Source organism: Anguilla anguilla, chromosome 4, assembly GCF_013347855.1.
Source record: "Anguilla anguilla isolate fAngAng1 chromosome 4, fAngAng1.pri, whole genome shotgun sequence".
Lineage (NCBI taxonomy): Eukaryota > Metazoa > Chordata > Actinopteri > Anguilliformes > Anguillidae > Anguilla > Anguilla anguilla.
The window spans coordinates 18,602,324-18,623,397 of NC_049204.1; the positions used below are offsets into that span (position 1 = coordinate 18,602,324).

General features: G+C 41.0%; 1 protein-coding gene across 3 annotated transcripts in view; it reads left to right on the forward strand.

Annotated features, from left to right (window-relative positions):
• Window positions 1–21,074, forward strand: part of LOC118225570 (lethal(3)malignant brain tumor-like protein 4) — an 87,199-nt gene that overhangs the window by 55,770 nt on the left and 10,355 nt on the right. For all 3 annotated transcript variants that reach the window (XM_035414124.1, XM_035414122.1, XM_035414125.1), the window contains one exon: window positions 1,962–2,035. In XM_035414124.1, coding sequence (XP_035270015.1) covers window positions 1,962–2,035 — 74 coding nt within the window. The remainder of the gene's footprint in view (window positions 1–1,961; window positions 2,036–21,074) is intronic.

A 21,074-nucleotide genomic window follows, 5' to 3' on the forward strand; every position in this document is an offset into this window, starting at 1 on the left:
AATTCTGTGGAGTTCCTCAGAGCTAGAAAAATAAGACCAAGCACATGAAGGTTCCTGACAATAACAATATTATCTTGTCTTATATAAATTATTCAATTGGAAACTGTTCCTGGGTTCAAATCTACATTATACTCAAAATGTTTGGGGTCAAGTCAGTTTATCCTGAAGAGTCCAATTTTATTGCTATATCGGTGGTCTGCTCATGATATAGCCTATTGTACAATTCTTAAAGGTGTACAAGTTTAACAAAACCCCTGAAATGGGTTCATAAGTGTGGGAACTCTGCTTTATGTATCCTTAAACATCATCGCATGTGGTCACTTTGAGCTAGCCAGACTGCCCCATATATCCACAATTAAAATCTTCATTTCTAATGTCCTTCTTTCACAGGCTATAAGCAAAGTGTCTGTATATTGTGTAAAATAATAAAGCCTGCTTCAGAACTCAGTTTGAAGGACCTGAACACCTTGGGTCAAGGCTTTTGGCTTTGGCGGCGTGGAAATTTTCCCAGCGTTCCCCCGTGCACAAATCCAGCGGGACGCCACAGCGCCCTGTGTGAGATTTGCTCTCTGACTGTGAACATCAGGCCCACCATGGCCAAGCTCGGCCATTTTCATTAGTTGCCACGTTCCCTCTCGCAAGGTTGCGCTTCAGGTCGAGCATGAAGACCGAGAACTAGGGCTGTCATCTGAAAACCCCGTTTTTCACTGTCCCCATCCACCCCCACTTTGGAGCGATGGTGTTACTAAAACTGCACGCGGAAAAGGACTGAGACCACAGTCACTGAACCATACCTGAACCGTGCCTTCTGACTGAAACGCTTGTCCCTTATCGTCTGAACTTTTTAATGCCATGGTCTTTCCTGGAATGTCCCTTTTTGAAATGTGGTTAAAAAAAGGAAGATATCACATTGATTGACAAAACTTAACGGATCCTCATGATACTTTTTAAGTTCTTATCTTTTATTGTGGGCTACAAAAGGAAGTAACATTTGATAATATATACATATTGTCTGTATTATTTCAGATAAATTGTGATGTGTTTTCCCTGCTATATACTTTGGATGAGCTGTAGGTTTGAAATTTCTGTACCATTAAATGTATTATTATTGTTGTTGCTGTAGGGGTTCTTGTGGTCAGGGCTGTCGGTTTGTGAGATGCACCCCCCCCCCACCCCCCACATTGTCCCTGTCCCTGTTCCCGTTCCTGTGTAAGACCAGCAGGGCTGCTATCCAAATTTTTTACATCAATCTTCCACCAGCAGGAGGACAGCCAGTCAGTGCAGATCACCCTCTACCATTTGAAGTTGTGCAGCTCTGGCATTAAAAGTTGTGCAGCTCTGGCATTAAAAGTTGTGCAGCTCTGGCATTAAAAGTTGTGCAGCGCTGTCGCCCCTGGTTTAATGCCACAGTTCTATGCCTCACTAAATGCAGGAGGCGTGTCCGTGCCAGCCATTCAGTCTTTTGGCTACACGCTGTCTCTGTGAGAATAGGGAGGGGCTTGTCGCCCAATGGGAACGCAGGCGGCATAGAGAACGTTGTCTTGGGCGGAGCAGGCGCTCAGTCACCACTAGGTGCTTTTGGGCGTCGGCCCCGGTCAGATCTGCGCACGTGCGCGCGTGCTCGAGTGGGAGTGTGTTTGCATGCGCCTCGCTTGCCCACCTGAACTGTTCCAGTAAAACACCAGCTGTGTAAATAGGTGACAGGTTGTGCATACTGTATTTAGAGCATATTGACACAGTCTAAAGTTAAGTAAATGGTAAGGGTCATGGTGGAGGTGGATGTTTCAGTCAGTGCATTGTCTGCCTCCCTCTTGTGTACTTGCTGTTCACTCTGATTCTTGCTGCTCTACTGAATTAGTTCCACTTGGCAGGATAATCACCTTCAATCTCTCTCTCGCTCTCTCTCTCTCTCTCTCTCTCTCTCTCTCTCTCTCTCTCTCTATCTCTATCTCTCTGCATAGGCTTTCTCAGTCAACAAAGTACCTGAAAATAAAAGAAGAGGAGGAGGAGATTGATCTGCAGAGTGTGCTTAGAGGTAACACATTTTACAGATTTTGGTTTTACATTTTCGTAATTTTGCTTTTTTAATGAATAATATGTAAAATGTTTTATTATTTTTATGCTCTGTGCATGATATAGAACTCATTAAACATTTACTCACATGTATGTCAGAAACCCAATTTATTTAGAAAACATGGCCCAAGAAATCATGTTTTCTCAAAGGATTTAGTTGTTATTAGACACCTTCTAATATTAATCCTTTGCAGCTACTTTACAGGAAGGATTTCTTGTGGCACAAGAAATTATTTGAGGTTACATTTTTTCTTCATCACTTTCTGACATACATTTTCTGAAATGTCTGAGAACCATCTTTATGCTGTTAAACCACCCATTTAGCTGGTCACCTCTGCTATTTAACGTCTTTTTATTAAGGCATTTTTCTACCAACAGAAGTGGTTTTTGCACATTATCCATATTTTGTAATTGGCATTTCAACAACAAATCAACAAATATGTTAGCCCTTTATATCCATCATTGAAAATAAGCATTTAAATAAAGAATCCTGTTCGCACAACAGAACTAAATAAAGTTTACATTATTTTATTGAATTGGTTAAACCTCATTGGTCCTGTCCAGCCTCGGGTTAGCCTTGATTGGACTGCCACGGCTGGTGTTTAAGCCTGTGTTTAAGGAACAGCAGCCGTTTCACATTTGCTTTTAATTGTCTCTCGACATTCTGAGAAATAATCTTGTCGACAGCGAATTGGATACGCGTTGAGGACTGTTCTCCCGTGTGATTTCACGGTCAAGGGCTGTGTGAGAGGCCCTGTTAGAATCACTGCCGACCATTCGAGGTGCTTAAACTTAATGGCCTGTGAAGCTTGCGGCTGTATAGTTGTTTCAGCACAATAACTGAAAGCTGTTATGCACCCAATGGTGAACTATGAAACCAGGGGACAAGCGTGGGACTTATTGCACCCTCTATGTCTTCTTAGATCTGTACTTACGTAATACATTCAAGAAAGAAACATCTAAATTTGATAGAATCAAAATGTTGGTAAATAAAATAAAATGCCATTTACTGTACATGTAATGTTATCTAATACACCCATTAATGATATAGGATTTTATTTGTTGCTTTGCATTTAAAGCACGTTGATAATAGTTTTCCTTCGAGGAAATTACAGGCTACGATCCAGATGCAGTACCTCTTTAAAACGCCTCAGCCCAGTTGTCTTATCTTGAGTTGCTCGAGGTTAATGAATCACCACCCTGGGATTTAGGCATGGAACTCTGGTGATAAATTGGTTCATTTTTATAAGCTCATCACATTGAGATGCCTATTCTGCTTATCATGGATGACTGCAAACTGCCGAACGCATGAAGTGTCCCCTGTTTCTCTGAAACACTACATTTCTGGCATTATTTTTCTCTCCGCTGGAAAAAATATTTGCGGCAGTGATTGCATCTGCCTTCATATTGGGAACTTAAACAATTGTTATGAATCACTGATTGTTTCCATGGAGACCAAGGCCTCCAGCTCGTATTAATTTTACAGTAAGCGGAAGATTTGAAGCCCTTAATGCTTCTATTACTGTCAGCGAGAGCCGAAAGCCTTTGTTTTGTTTAGGGTTTTTTTTTGGAGGGGGGGTTTGTATGATTGTTTTTGGCAAGAAAAGCGACGTCTGAAAAGAGCCCTTTTTGCATATCCTTTTTGACCGAGCGCATTTGTTAGCGACTCATCCGAGGCTCATCCGAGTGAAAAACTAATTTTAGCACCACGCCTGCAACGGTGTCCCCGGACCGCTGGGATGATAAGAGGAGGTGAAAGAGAGCGAGGTGTGATGACAGAACATATTACTTCCACCGCCAGCCCAGCCAGCCGCGCAAACTGTGACCGCCTGTCGTCTCCCCTCCGCTCTCCGACGCGTGCGGCTTCTTTGATACGTGGAGACGGCTGTTTTCCACTTTTGTCACTGGTCGTGTGGCATGCGCTTGAAGGGTGTAGCAAGTTTGGAAAACTTTGTGTGGCTACACATGCTAAATTTTATTTGGTTATATGTTACCTTATACAGTGCCATTAAAACGTATTTGCCCCTTCTTGATTTTCTCTGTTATTGTATATTTGTCATACTGAATAGTTTCAGCTCTTTAGACAAAATGTAATACACTATGTGACCAAATGTATCTAGTCACCCCTTGGTCTGGGACTGTTTTTCATGGTTTGGGCTTGGCCCTTAGTTCCAGTGAAGGCAAATGTTAATGCTACTGATAACCTTTTTCATTAAATTAATGAAATAATAATTCTTAAAAGGTGTTTGGTGTTTACTCAGGTTCCCTTTTTTCTAAAATGACATTTTGTCTTAAGATCTGAAACCAGTCAGTGTGACAAATGTGCATGAATAGAGGAACATCAGGAAGGGGGCAAATACTTATTCACACCGCTGATGAGAAGTGGTTGCTGGTCTCTGTAGATCGGATATGTATTGTGAATGGTGAAGCGTTGCTGTTTCACCATGATGGTTTGACGCGTTCTGAGTCTAATCCTCTACAGAGTTTCACAGGTCAAAGACTCATTGTGTGGAACCGTTGACAGCAGCTGTGTTGCCTTCTGCAGAAAACATCTCTATAACCCCCCTCATTTTTCTAGTGGTCGTGTCTCTCTATCAGATGTATGAAAGCAACAGCTTTCCATTGAGGATGTATCTCCTACCAGGGCAGGCTTTGTTACGAGCATTTAATTTCGCGGTAGAAATCCCTACATTCTCAGTTTGACAAATTTACCACCATGGCAGGCGTGAAGTAGGTGACAAACGCTGGGTGAATTTTTGCTGAATCCGAGTGGAGAACAAGGAGACTGATACCGTAGATAAGGCAGCAAGAACTAATGCTTCCTTGAGGGCAAGTGAGGGCAAATGAGGGCAGCTTGAGGCCAGGGGAGTGTACGGCCAAGACAGGGGACAGATATTAGAAGGTTCAGAGCTGTCAATCATTCAGTTTGCACCAACATGCAGGAGCAGAAGCCGCAGTATGTTCAGCCTAATGTTCTTTATTTCACAAAATAGTTGATATCAATATTGACACAGATGAAATATGAAACAAGAAGAGATGCCAAAGGAAAATAATTGAGAATCTTAACATTTTGATTTGTGCTCATTTTTCAGAAAACAGCAAAGATCTTCTCTATTTGGGTAAGCAGTCTACAGATGTTAACATTTTAATTTGACTGCTGAGTCTTGGCAGTATCGACTTTTTCCTTTCAAGTAGTCTTGCAGGAAGTGGCAAACCGTCAAAAAGCTTATGTTCCGAGTCAAGCCGTTTTTTTTTTTGTTTTTTTTTACCTTCCCCTTTCAACCACCCACAATAAGGCATGGCAGTGTTATGGCTGTCACACAGCATCATTAATGTTTATCGCTGGTCCATTGGTTGCCAGTCTGTTGTAGTCCCACTACTTCACATTGAGGCACTAAAAATATAGCGCATCTCCCTCCCCTTTCTGCGGAAACAGATGGCCATGAGTAGAACCTGGTTGGAGAGAATGACATGGCAGACGATCACTGTAAGAAATCCATCTGGCCTTATCAATTCACGCACTGGGCTGTGTTGGCCTGGTCACCATAGTGGCATGGTGCAGAGTTGTTCTGATCATGTCGACAACCAGTCGGCAACTCATCCAAACCATCCAAACAGAGGTAGTGCACAGAGGAATTTCCACCCCTCTACTCAAACATCAGGTTTCTTCCTGGTGTGCAAGTGGACATTATTCAATGTGAAGGACTTAAGGACAGAAAGCCTTATGTTAAAGCAAGCTTAATATTAAGGGCCAGTTGGCTTCTCTTGGGCTGTGGCAGCAACCACATATATATTCTCCTTATAATCTGTCAGTTGCCATAGCACCAAGGGGAGCTTGTTTGCTAGTCAGCGGGAGGAACTAGGGGGCACCACGACACTCACCCTTTAGTGCAGGTCTGCACACTTTCATCAGTGGCTATGGTGGCTTGCCATATATTAGTGTATCTTTTCCAGGCCTTTGTGTAAATAGATATATGGAGGCTCATTTACAAACATAAGTGTGTGATATGCATCACATATGGAACACGGAACTACGTGATGCAAGATTCTTGTGATATAGTTGACTGCTTCTCAAGTGGACAAGTAAGGGCACAGAACAGCAAGATAACTGACATCATGGAAGTTACTTATCTTTGGCTGTGTTCTCAGTGATGAACCTAATTGATGGATGGAAAGCAACAGAACTTGACCCATATCAAGTCAACTGAAAATGGCAAGATTTGTGTACCCTTTCAGAATAACCCATGTAACCCAGTGGCTGCAGTTTCACCAGTTTTTCAGCTGCTGTTGGGTGTATTTGTGTGTGCATGCCTGTGTGCAGTGCGTGCATGTGTATATTACTGTTGAACAAAAACGGGATAAAGCCCTTCAAGCCTTAGAGGCAATTAGAATGAGAGGCAATTTTCCACAATTTCACCATTTTAATTGTTGGATGTTAGTGTGCGCCAAGTGTGAAATATCCAGCACAGTGCAATAATGCATGCAACGGTTCTGACTTGTCAAATTAAACGGGTACAAATATCCTGCAGTCCTGATGCACTGAAAATATTTGTAATATATTTTTTAAAGCAAACAACTCAACAAGGAAGGCATCGCAAAACATTCATAAGAACAGAAAGTTTGAACGTTAATTACATGGGACTGGATTATAATGAAGTAGGTTTGCTGGAGAAAGCAATCTTTTCAGGCGGTGTTTCGGCTCTGCCTAAGAGAGCATGATAAATTGGGAAATTGGAACACAACAGGGGAAAAAGTAATTTATTTCAAATTTGAAGCAATGTACTTGAAGCCCTTCCTCGGTTGTAATCTGCAGTGCGCAGTTGCTGTATTCCTCCTGAGTAGTTTCGCACATTGTATTTTTGGAGCCCTGCAGTGTTCGTTCGTGGTTCAAATCCCTCGCAGCATTTGCTGCAGTTAGCATGAGGGCGAGGGGTTGGGGCACCGCCTGTTCGCAAACCTCTTCACATAATGAAGGATGTCAACGTGACAACGGATTCCACTCCAGATTGCGTTAGCATAATCTCCTAAAAGCTTTGGGAATATCCAGCCCTCTCTTGTTTTCTTTGAGCAGATGACGCGTGCGTTCGTGTGTGCGTTCATGCATCCATGCATCTCACTCTGCTCGCTGAAGTGCTCTCACACTGCGGGGAAGTATACACATTTATCCCTGGCGCTGTGCCAGTGCACCATCAGCCTGCCTTCCCTTGCAGAAGTGCCCTTTAACGTAAGTAAGAGCGTGAAAACGGTTCACACAGAGGGCTGCACTGTCATCAGCTCGGAGGACTTTTATTTTGGGATCGCATGGCAATGCCTAAATGCAACACCCTCTCAAAAAGCCATGTTTCTCCTACTTCCATTCTCCGTGGCTTCAGGAACGCCCAGCCCCCACCGCAGCTCATCCAGCTGAAATGCTCTTTGGGTCATAACCCTTGGGGCCAAGTCATCGGAGGATCTCATCTCGTGGTAGTCGAGATGACCTCCGCGCGAATAGCTCTGATTATTTCTTCATTAACGATTCTTTTGAACGTGGTGATAATTCTCTGCAGCCTAGCACTAAGTTCAGTAGCTGTCAGATGTCTTGAAACGACGCAGTGCCTTCTGCACAGTGCAAAGCGGAGCAAAATGTGGCATTAGGGATTTAGAGCAAGGTTTTGTTAATGAATAATTCTGAACAATATTTGAAATTACAGCTTTCACAGTGCACGAAGAGGACTTCATTTGAAGCCGATTATTGTTGTGGCTGAACTGTTCGAGTTGAAATGTAGCGTAATCATTGCCATTACAATATAATGTTCTTCATCTTTCATTGAATTGGAAGTTGCTATGACAACGCTGAGATGTCACTTCCTCCAAATATGATATGTCCATTGCATTAAAACCTTCACAGGTCATTTTAGAAATTGTCTCATGCCTATTTAAGTGGTATATGCATGGCTGCTAAACTTGCAAATCTGTTATCTGTATCTTTTGTGTAATTTCCATTAAGTATCCAAGATACTTTGGCACGTGCCTCCATTTGAGAAAAAAGTGCGTATGTGTGTGCATGGAAGAGGGAGAGAGGGAGAGAGATTCTGTCTTCTCCTGGCCCTGCTCCCAGCATCAAAGTCTTGCCACTGAGAGGGTGTGATACCTACCAAGCCGTAGGAATACATTATGCTAATCTGTGCTGTTTTCAGATGAAAATGAAGCCACCTTGTTGCAAAGAGACTCAATGAAACAGATCATTGTCAAGATCGTGTTTGCAGTCCCGTCCACTAGAATCAAAGTACAAGCTTAACTCTCATTTTGAAAGACTCCTCCAAGGAGCGCATATAGAGTAGTCACTCAAATGGCAATCTTGGACAGAAATGGTGGTATACACTTAATTCAGCACAACCCTAAAATGGCAATATTTGACAGACAGATTAACTCTCAAAACAGAATCTTTACCAATCAAATAGTTATGGGTGCTTGTTTTGTTTGTTTTTATTGCAGTATGCATGCTTATCATTATTGTTTATCTGATTATGGATTATGCAATAATCAGTCATCTGCTCTCATGCAACTATTGGAAAACATCCATGTATGTAAATTTGCAGTGGAGAGTCGATTGGATAGAAACAGCTGTGTACTAATTAGGCTACAATCGGCCCTAACCTAAAGCAGGCCACTGAATTTCTAAAATGACCTTGACAGTGATGCAATATGTTTAACCAACCTGATCTGCAGCCCCTGGATATTCTGAAAAGCATTACATTAACTCTGTCACCTTGAGATGAATAATTTGACAGTGCTGCAGTTTTTGGCAATGTCTACTGATCTGAAAGAATGCAATAACAGATAGTAAGTTGTACAGTGTATTTATCTAAATTGATCAATCAGTAAAGAGTCTTTGGGTGCCTTAGATAATACAGTAAATTTCTAGTTTTGACTGAATGTACAGTACATTCAACATGGTTTAAGCTTTAAAGTACTGAAATAAAATTTTTAAACTAATTTCTTCGATTTTGTTTCACAGATATGCACGCCGAAACATCTGTTTAAATCATAATGTTCTTCAAAATAGTTTACATGCAGCTTTATAAACTTAAAGGCACTATCGACGGTGTTGATGCAGAAAATATGTTCCAGATAATGGGTCTGTGCCACATCACGGCACCGGCTTAGACAGGATTAACAAAAATAAACAGTTCAGGGTAGGATAAGCAGGGGTTCGGATTTTGATTGGTATCAGTGCAAATGCCCCCCGTTAGACATTTCAAAAAGATTTTCCATCTTCATCCTGTACTGCACACAAAATGTTTTTGCATGGCCGCTGAATTTAAAAGGATGATCTTAATTAAATAGAAACTTTATTATTGCAAGCTATTTTCTGTGGGTCTTGGAGGCCATTGGTGGAATAAGCATTGGGTTTGGTCCTTATGGGGTTTGATGGGCCACTCAAGCACCCGTCTCATTAGAATTACAATGCATCAGCAGACAGCATTTGTCACAGTTGATTTCCCCTTTAATCTTGTTCTGCTTTTTTTTTCTTTCTCTCTCTGTGACTGCATTTGGGAAGAAGTGACTAAGCATTGCACCTTTCGAGAAAATACAGTCAAGTCACAGACGGCACTTGGAAGTAATAGGCGATGGCAACAGGCCCGTGCCACTTACTGTAAGACTTTGGACAGTGGCCTCCTCTCTCAGATGGCCGAGTCAGCGCAAAAAATATTGAACGCTGAATTTAGGAGTGGCATAATGTCAGGAAATGAACATCGCACCAGCTAAAGGAGATAATGTTTGTCTGAATGTGCTGAAATGAGAAGGAACTAGCTGTGCTTATGATGTAGCAGGCCACATAAATATCCTTATTCCAGATCTGCTTCATTTGGGTGACAAATGAGGGAAATTAATTGCAAATATTGCCAGTTTGGTGTCCAAGGGGAAGAAGTGCAGGCACTGAACAGTTTTGATTCTTGGTATCGCAGTCACCGAATTTGAGTTAACATTAACAAATCACTGGCAGTGCACTACATCAGAGAATGTAATTTCGTAATGCACCAACAGATTGCGTGCTTGAGCTAGGGCTATCACTCACCGTGCTCATCAATCTGTCACGTGTGCCGATCTCATCTTTAAGTATGCCGGGATGCCCGCAATCACAAAACTGGAAAGTCTGTCTTTTCTCTGCACATAATTTGTTTGGCGACTTGGTAACCTTCCCTTGGCCGGTGTTCTGGGATGCTCTTCCATGCCCGTTTCCCACAGTTGCCTGATTATGGGGACCGTGATGATGTGAGAAATCACTCACTCATTTGGATCATAACCACACGGGTGTCCATCAAGGCCCGATCCTCGGCTCCATTACTGCCTGCCTCACACTGGGAAAGTGGGTAAGGAGCATGGAAAGAGGCGGCTTGATTACATGGAATTAATTGGGCTGAGCTTGAGAGCCATGTTACGGAGGATGATTAAACAACAGCTACTTCAAATCCACTGAGGTCCAGCCCAATTCAGCATGTGAGACAAAATGCTGATTGAAGATATTTGGCAGTTAATACTATATTGGTCAATGTGAGAATGGGCTGATTAGCTTCTTTTAGAATATACAATTTTCTAAGTCTGTCTTTTGCTCCTGATGTGTGGGTAGTGTTTTTTTTCCCTCTCAATTCTTTTTGTGTTATTTCTTTTATCCGTGTTTCATGATTTTATTTTTTTTGTGTACCAGTATCTAGCCATCTGAAGGAGTCCATGGTTTAATACCTGATCTTTGATGTCAAATTATGGGGACCACTGGGCTTTATCCAATAACTGGTGCAGGTTCACTCCATGGTCAGTTTCTTATAATGTATTGCATCCTGTGCATTTTTTAAATTGAATTGACATAATATATGCACTGTAAGAAGATTGTCATGTGGGACATAGTAACATCACTCTTTGTCCTTATTTGTCACAGTTAGAGGTCTTGTTAATAAATGCAATATGGCTTCTGAATTTCAAAAGCCGACCTTTCCATCAAACAGCAGTTTTTCTTTCCTGTAAAAACCTGACGGTTTTGTTTGTTTAACTGAATAATTAATTGCCTTTTCAGTCAGGCTTTGAATCGACAAAGACATCACCCAGGGGCCTTTCACTGGAGTCTGCCTTATTAATGAGATTGGGGAGACTCCTCAAAGATACCTGAACTTTGGGACTTTATGCATTATATTTCATTCTCTGTTGTTTTGTTACATTTTTTTATTATTGGTCTCAGCCAACCATATCAGGGTGATCTGTTCAGGTCTTTTGCATTTTAGAGTGTTTGATGTTTCGTCTCTGCATTCTCAAATTTTGAACTGCATTTGCATTAGCTTCCCTTTGTGCTGTGAAGCTCAGTTGTTGCACCTGTACCTGAGGCCATAGGGTTTTTTTCCTAGTAAACGTCCTCCGCTTTTACACAGAGCAGCTCAGTTGGTTGTACTTCATGTCATTTTCTGGGAAGATGCTTAGACCGAGGAAATATGAATTGTGTTTTATTCAGTGTTCAGTACAATATGAACAGACCTCTGTTGTTACGTGCGGCCGGTGAGATTTAAAAGATCCAGAGCCTGTATGGAATACAGGAGAAACTGAGAATAAAAGAAAATATTTCAAGAGATATATTCAGTGTTTGTATGTGTAAATCCACAATGTAGCTACAGAGAAAGAGGCATACAGTTAACCGAGGGGTATGATAGTATCTTATGCTGCAGCCTGTTTTCCAGCTGCCCTAGTATGTCCAATTTTAATTATGATGCTGCGTAAATAGATAAGCAATGCAAAACTGATAATAATCTTAACATTCTTAATTTTCTCTGTACAAGAGTAATTAGTGAAAAGAAACATCTCATTGAGATGGAGTTTGTGATTAGATGGTGCATTTTGGAATATTTGTTTCCTAATCAGTGTGATCCCATTATTCTCTAAGGCCCGATATTTGGTCCAAAAAACACAACATACAAAAGTGTTTTCACAGCTGGTGGCCCCTCAAGGTAAAGAATCTCTAAAGAGTTGCCATGCAATTAAGTGAAACACCCAGGGGTCGACGGGATTCATTGCACGCTGACTGAGTAATATACATGACAAGCATTTTCCAAATGAGTCATGCACTGATGTGACCTTCAGCTAATGGTTTTGATAAGGGAAAGAGTAATTGCCCATCACTGAGAGTGTGTCATAGAGTGCAAATGCTTGCTGGAATAGCACGGTCAGCCTCAGCACAACCCCATGCTTTCTACACCACGTCTCTGTAAGCCAGAGTGGACAGGAAGGTGTATATGCAGAGTCACTGAGCCGGTTGCTTGGGCTTTGCCGTCTGTATTTTTCGAATGCGCTAACGTCAGTATTTGCTCGCCGTCCTGTTTTTTTGCCTGCTGTGCTGTTCTCAAAGCCTGTTTTTGGAGTATATCAAAGCCCAGCGATGTGAGGTCATTTCAGGAGTGCTGTTTGTGCCGTTTGTCATTAAGAGCGGTTTCTCCCATAAGATGGCTTCTGGCTGGGTGCTGTTGAAGTATAATGGAGCCCTATTAGGCATTGTCAACTGCTCACTGCTGTGCTGGCTGGAGGCCTTGCCCACTCTCTCCTCTACCAGGCACCCCAGAGACACTATTGGATTGCTGTCAAGCTGTCTGTTCAGTGCCCATATATAAAACCTTTTTAGCCATATCTGCATTGGGAATTGAGCCTTAGCCAATTTAAATAATACACTGTTCCAGCAGAAGCCACTTTTAATGTAGGAGTCACCCTATAGCAATTTTACAAAGTAATAAAGCATGCCTCTTGTTATTATGTTTTTCTATTTTATTATCATTGTGACATGGTGTTATTGATTGCAGATTCTTTCTGCAGAGAAATGAAGACTCCATAACTTCTCTTTTACTTGTACATCTTTTTTAACCACTGCAGTGTTATCTGCTGGTTTTCAGCCCTTTTTTAGTAATGGCAGTAACGAGCCAAACGCTCCACATTCAAACTGACTAGCTTCATTATGTTGCATTTTTGCCATTTTTGTGAACAGTGTCTGTCTATAATCATTATTATTTATTTTCTTTGCTGGCTCGTTGCCTGGCCAGGATGACTGAATATTTCACTGCAACCATTCAGACAGAGCAGTCCAGGAGCATGTAGCACTGAGGCAAGGTACTGAAAGAACAGCCCCTCGCCAAGGGTAGATACTGAGAAAATGCGGTGCGAATGTCGCCATGGTGATCGCAGGCCTGGTAATGAAACCCCTTAGATGCCCCGGACATGCGTTTCGGGGCATGGGCGGCAGTGTGGCAGTGCCCTCGATGGTCGGTTCTGTCAGCTGCTGCCGTGGGGCTCCCTCACCCCTGTAGAAACCCAGCCGAAACCCTCTGCCTCCAAGGCTGTTTTAGTAGCAGAGCTCTCCCATGGACCCACAGCTAATCTTGGGACTCGCGGTCTCAATGAGTGCCATACATGGCTTGTCAGTGCCTCGGCTTGTGTTGGTCCATTTAATGGCCAATAGCTGGAAAATAACATTTTTTGTAGACACAATGTTCGTGCTGCATAGCGCTTAATGAAAAGGAGTCATAGAAACGCACTACATCATATGTATTGGCCTTATGAACCATTTTACTGGCAAAAATGTGCAGATAAAAAACAATAATAATTCCAGGTCTAGCCCTGATTTAATAAGAAAAATGCTGTAGGTGATAAAGGCTTTAAAAAAATATTAAAATAGCACTGAAAAAAGTTACTTAATACTTTTAAAGCAAAGAAGAAAAAAAAAAAAAAAAGTTATTTTTTTCCATCGCAAAAAAAAAAATATGACCATGTTTTGGAGCTTTGCATATGCTCGACTTACCACGGGCCAAAGACTGATCAATAATACACATGCATATAAATGAATTATTATAGATTTTTTACAATCTGTTCTAGTTGAAAGCACAAGTATTTCTTCTGTTCGGAACATGGCAAACTAACTGTTTATCTTTTCAAGAACACCCACAGTACAATATGTGCTCACAGCACTGTCTTACCGTACAGCGTCTATTAAATCGATTGGTCTTGCTCCCCCCCCCCTTTTTAAAGCCGGAGTGATAAGGAAAGAAGAACACGTGGCCAAACTATGACTGACGTATCGTCTGTTCACTCCACTGAGCCAGCAGGACACAAGACTAAAATACGTTTCTCACAGTGTGAAGACCGGCCTTGTATGGCTGAATGGCTGTGCTCTCTTATGGAAAACCAAAGTACTGAAAACTACCTAGTTCATCACTACCCTACCCACAACCATAAAGCAAACAATGTCAATATCCAACATCATGTACGCTACAGTAAATCTACAATGGGGGAAGGGGTTTGAGAGGGCAGGTAGCAGACTCTATACAGTATTTATGTACATGGTAAATTATACCAGCTGATATCTAAGTTGTGGATTATTAAATATTCATGAAGATATTTCAATAATTGGCTGAGTTATGCCCATCTATGTGTTTTGGATTCAAATACTTTTCTACGCTTTACTGATCTTGTCTGGTGTTTTGGAACCAATTAAATACTCTCAGAAAGTGCAAACCCCACCTTGGCAGGCTCAAATACACCAGGCAAGATCAATAGAGCACAGAAATGTATTTGAATCCAAAACAAATACTTATTTGACCCAGGTCTGGTAAAGGTATAAGTTGTATTGATATTTTTATCTAACAGAAAAGGAACATGAAAATACGCCCTGGTTTACATCTTTTAAAACAAAAATTTTAATGTTGGTTTGTAGTTGTTTTCGTCTTTGTCACTTATTCATAATAGCATCGTTTGATTAATATTTAAAAGAGGAACAAAAGGAGAGCATTCACAGATCTGAAGTCTTTATTCTGTTTTTTGTCCTGGGGCCCTGTCTTATGCACATTTAATATTGTTGCATCACACAGTTTTCTTTATTTCCTCCCAACGGCTTGCCACTCTTTGTGCAGAATGATTGGAGCTTGCGCAGGGAATTACAGCAGAGGGCCGTGGAGATTGATTTGACTGGGATAGCGTGGTCCTGGCCATTTCCTTTTCTTATGAGTGTTGTGATGACAAACCGAGCAGATTTGGGGGAGGGAAGGCATGCAGGGTTCACCCCGCAGAAACCAGTGCATTGTGGGAATGCAATTAAGTTGCCATCCATCTCCAGTTTTTCCCGGGTAGAGTGTACAAACACGTGCTGTCACAGCTCTTTCTGCACAGTGCAAGTCAGTAGATTTGAATATGAGATGTTACGTACATTTTCCGATTATGATTTTTTAAAAATGGTGGTCTTTCCAAGATGCAACATCTCTTCATTACTGCCGTATTGCCATTCTTGTAATTCATCATTGTTGTCATGAGGAGCTCTGTGGGGCTGTGTGATACAATTACTCCCACGCATTGCTTTAAATGGCACTATTTAATCTTAAAACCACAATTCAATGGAGAGGGCTCAGAGAGGGAGGTGAAGCAGTAGAGCTATCTTAAGCCTCCTAAATGTACTGTATAGATAATTCATGGCTATGGATTGTCTCAGTGCTGCATACTTACTTAGCTTTGATTTAGTCTCAACAGAGTTAGTTAAATAATATGAATGTGCTGTGTGCGACTTTGTGATAGCCAGGGATGTGCTTTAATTGTATGGCTAATTTGGCACTCACCCAGAACATTACGGTGCCCACATACAGGAATGGAGTCAGGGTAATCCTGATAATGATCATTGTAATGCTTTGAGTGTGTTGTTGTAATTTACAACCATAAACCTTGAGCGTAATCTTCACTGTAGTCATAAGTCATTATTACTGCCATCATGACAGGCTGCATCACATCCAGTTTAGTTTGTCTGTTAAAATGGCTGCAGCTGAATGGATTCCCTGCTGGAATTTAAACAGTTAAACTGTCATGCTTGCATAGCCCTTTGCTGGATTTCTTTCAGCAGATCATTTAAGCAGCGATTGTTTCATTCTGCTCATTACGCTTAATTACACTGTAATTGCGCACAATGACATTTGAAGTATCATTGAAGGACGGGGAATGTTGAATCGTGTTCACGTTAATAACTGTCAAGATGCTGGCGTCACTCACGGCAGCTGCAGAAATGCATGGGAGCTGAGGGGGGAGCCGCCGCGGTCGCAGCCCCAGCCGCAGCGCTGTGTGTTGGGCTCACCGGGGGAGCATGAAAGCGCAGAGGTAGCGCGGTAGCAGCAGACTGCTCTGACTGACAGTCTCCCCTGGCCCAGCGAGGGGAGATAGCCACGCAGTCAGGAGCCGCTGTAGGGCCCTGCTGAATCTTTAAGAACAGCATGCAGGAAAATGCAAAGGGTTTCACCTCTCATTAGTTTATCAACTCATATATATATACATATATGTACATACACACACACACAATTATTGGATGCAGCTACAGTGCTCCATATTGTTTCAGACAAATACTTTTTTTTCTTTTTTGGCTATGTACTCTACAATTTTAGATTTGTAATCAAACAATTGTCATGTGGTTAAAGTGCACAAACTTTCATTAAAGAGTTTTTAACTTTTTATACACTTCAGTTTTACTATGTATAAATTAAAGTACTATTTAAACATAACCTCCCCCATTTCAGAGCACACTAATGTTTGGGACATATTAATGTTACTTTATAATCAGGTAATTTATGGCATATCATTTGCATGCAATGACTGCTTGAAGTCTGTGACCCATATATTTCACCAGGTGCTGAGTATATTCTCTGGTGATGCTCTGCCAGGTCTTTTCAGCATATTAAATGCATGTTCAATTGGGTTCAGATCGGGTGACTGATTTGGCCAGTCAAGAATTTTCCAGTATTTGGCTTTGAAAAACTCTATTGTAGCTTTAGCTGTACGTTTGGATCCTTGTCTTGCTGTAGGATGAAGCTCCGTCCAATGAGTTTGGATGCATTTGCTTGAACTTAAGCATATGTTTCTGTACACTTCAGAATCTGTTCCGCTGCAGCCGTCAGCAGTTACATCATCAATGAAGACAAACCATAACACCCTCACCACCATGTCTCGTGGATGAGGGGGGTGCTTGGGCAGTTCCTTTTGGCCTCCACACTTTGCTGTTGCCATCACTCTGATACAAGTCTCATCTGTCCACCAGACCCTTTTCCAGAACTCTACAGGTTCTTTTTGGCACTTCTTAGCAAACTGTAACCTGGCCATCACATTTTTCTGGCTAACTAGTGGTTTGCATCTTGCCGTGTAGCCTCTGTAGTTCTGTTTGTGAGGTCTTCTGCAGACAGTAATCAGTGACGCATCCATGCCTGCCTCTGAAGAGTGTTTTTGGTCTGTCAGACAGGTGATTATGGGTTTTTCTTCATTATGATGAGAATTATTTGGTCATTACCTGTAGAGGTCCTCCTTAGCCAGCCAGGCCCTTTGCAATTGCTGAGCTCACTGGTGCTTTCTTAATGATCCAATCAGTTGATTTTGGTAATCTTTAGCTTTTTCTATGTCTTGGTTTGTTCTTAATTGCTACCTCATAATGGCTTTCTTGACTTTCAGTGGCACAACTCTGGTCCTCATGCTGATAAATACCAGTAACACCCTCGAAAGGCAATCAAAGACCTCAAATCAAGACTAGATTCTGAAAGTTGTCTTAGACCTGCACTAAGGAAGCAATTGGACACACCTGACTAATCAGAAGCACCTGTGAAGCCATTTGTTCCAAATATTATGGTACCCTGAAATGGGGAGACTATGTATGAAAAGTGCTGTAATTTCTTCCCGGTTAACCTATACCTTACACTATATCTGCACTTTAACCATATGTGAATTGTTTGATTAAAAAAAACCTAAAATTGAGGAGTACAGAGCTAAATCAAGGGGGGGGGGGGGGAGTCTTTGTCCCAGACATTATGGAGCTCAATGTATATACTGTATGGATATATAGAGGAAAAAAAACATTAAACAGTAAATTCAATATTAATGTAAATGTAATGTTAATTTTATTTATTTAATTTATTTAATTTAATATCAATATAAACCCAATTCTAGATGTAGGACTGCTTCTAAGCCCTGTCCTTCACCGTGACCATGTTAATTGGCTTTCTCAGTACACACAGGGCAGTTGACTTGAAATACGGAGTTTGCTTAACATGACATGCTGCCAGCCTAGCCAAGTCAGATGGATTTTTGAAAATGTACCCCTCACTATATTTGTTCGGCTGGCTACTAATGAAAGGATAATGTGCTTCTAAGTGATACTGTCTAGCCACACACTCTCTGTTTGCAATTCAGACAGTGCACTTTGGGTTGATATCCTTCCATTTGTGGAAAGCGCCATTGGAATTTTTTATTTTTATGCATAACAGCAACTGCATTACGAATTAAAAGAGAATTTCTAGAAATAGTTGCCACACATACTGTATAGTTTTCATTTAACAAGGATTTGAGGGGGAAGACTTTTTTTTTCATCAGCAGTTTCTTTTTTTCTTGCCTACTATCTGGTAAATGCTGACAGAAAGAACCTTCTACAATTTATCAGATTTCAAGACATTTTTTTCAAATGCCAGGTCAAAAATTTTTGTTAATACAAGTTCCCCTTGTGATTTGGTGGTAAAACTTTCCTACCAGTAATGGTATGTAATTTTCGAAACATTGATTTTTTTTGCGAGTGGTTTTCTCCCCCGTGGATGAAATGCCCTGAATTTATGGTAAGTGAAAAGCCTTCCCCAGAGGCCAGTTGTCTCCGGTGTCACGTCTGATCAGCTCAGTCCAGCAGCCATGGGACGCTCACAGCTCCAAGCCCAAGGCAGAAGCTGGTCACCATTTCCCAATGTCTCTGCATGCCGTATCAGAGATGGAGTGGCAGTAACATTTGAGCGAGAGGCTTCGGTATTTCCACAGGGCAAGAAGCGCTGCAGCTGTGTGGCGCGAAAGCTTTTTCCACCCTGAAAATCCCACTTGTTTCATTAAAAATTTCTGTGTCTATTTTTACCCAGATAGAACATGATGATACACAGCTGGTGTATAAAAAAAGGTCTGAAGGAACACTCCAAAATAGAATGTGACAGGTTAATTAAACAATATTTTTCTTCTTTTTTTTAAAATTTATTTTAAACGTCAGAAGAAAAAAGTAGTCTACATTGTTGTGAAAAGTTATTTGCCCCCTTCCTGATGCATACTTGTCACACTGAATGGTTTTAGATCTTTTGATAAAATGTAATTAAAATTTAAAAATAATTAAAACATTTTATTTCATTATTTAATTAAAAAGTTATGAAACACCCATATCACCCATGTGAAAAATGAATTGCTCCCTTAAACTTAATAACTGGTTGCACCACCACCAATCGCAATAACTGCAACCAGATGCTTCCTATAATTTGGTATCAGTCTTTCACATCACTCCTTTACCACTCACACACACACACACACACACACACACACACACACACACACACACACACACACACACACACACATATATAGAAATAAAGCTGAAGAATTATTATTTATAAGGTATCATTTAACAGCATGGCAAAAAAATAAAAAGTGAAAACTGCATTAGGGGAATGGTTGTAAGACCTGGTACCCTGGTTGGCTGTTGGTGTAGAAAGCTGTTATCGTGTTTCCATAATAGGAGATCTGCAATTCCCCTCTGAAGAGCAGACTTAAATGATCAAAGATGCCTGATCAAAGTATGTGTGACTCAGTTCCGCACTAAAGCTCTGTTATCATTTAAATCTTGCAAGCAGGAAGGAGGTGGTAATGCTTTCCACCATTGTACAAACATAGCTGTTTGTGATGTGTGACATCGATTGCAGGTGAAACAGGAAGCAGTGACTGAGACAGAAATTTCAGGTGAACCTTCAAGGGAAGCTGTTCTTAGAGTCATGTGAATTAGCGTAAACTCTGTTTGAAAGTGCCTTTAGAATCTGAGTAAGATCAGAATCCTCTTAGGATATATGGTGTTACATTGCAGGAAAATTGTGTGAAAAAAGGTACTGGCTTCCTCGTAGAATTTTTGTTTCCATGAAGTGATTTTTTTCCCTTGAGCACCAGTTGCACACATTCTCTTCCTGTAGAATTCCAGGTCCTCAAACTAGATGTTTTAATCAAATATATTCAGAAACAACCCAGTATTGAATTCCTTTGTTTTTTTTTTTTGTACAGGCAGAATATCTTTGGACAGTAATTTCTGGAATTATCTTAAGACACATATTTTATAAAACTCCTGAGATGTTGCATTATACTCATTTTTTCTGATTTTGCTGAGAATTCTATTTGTACGTCCATCCATTTTCCAATTCACAATGTACAACTCTCCATACGAAATGATTTAACCGTCTTTCCATGGCTTAAAACCTTTCAGTGATGTGGCCTTGTCTTTGTGCGTGCCTTCATTAAAACATAGAGTTCCGATAACTCACAGTGTACTGGATTTAATCTTAGCAGGGTCAGATTTAATGACTGAGTAATGCTCCGATGAGTAATTTCATATCATAATCTGAAGTGGTGTTATAAAACCTCCATTATGTGATGAACAATGGCGATTTGAAGCTAATAACATAGCATGTGATTGCCCCAGTCATCCTTCACAGCTATTTATTCCTGGTTTTTATTTTAAGCATGTGCAGTGCAGTCATACTGATGGCAAGACAACCTGCTAGTTAAGGATAACCAGTTGAAAGCAGGTGCTACACAGATCCACCAATCTGTTAATGAGGACATTGGATATTACCTTCTCTTCTCCTGTGACCTGTATCAATCACCACTGATCACCACACATATCAGCAGCACATAGAGGAAACAGGACACAGAGACTGCAATAATCAGTTTGGCCTTCTAAATAATGAATTTATAGCTGACGAGATTATATTATATCTTGAGTTGTTGATGGATTTTTATAGGAATTCCCTTTGTGCATTTACATTTGCAAGTTTTTTTTTCTCTCCAAAATGAGCTTTGACCCTGACCTGACTTTGTATTCTGACCTTGTGCATTTATTTTTTCAGTGCAGACTTTTGATGATGAATTCTTGCTGCATCACAGCAATACCCTGCGAGATCCCATAAAAGTTGTGTATT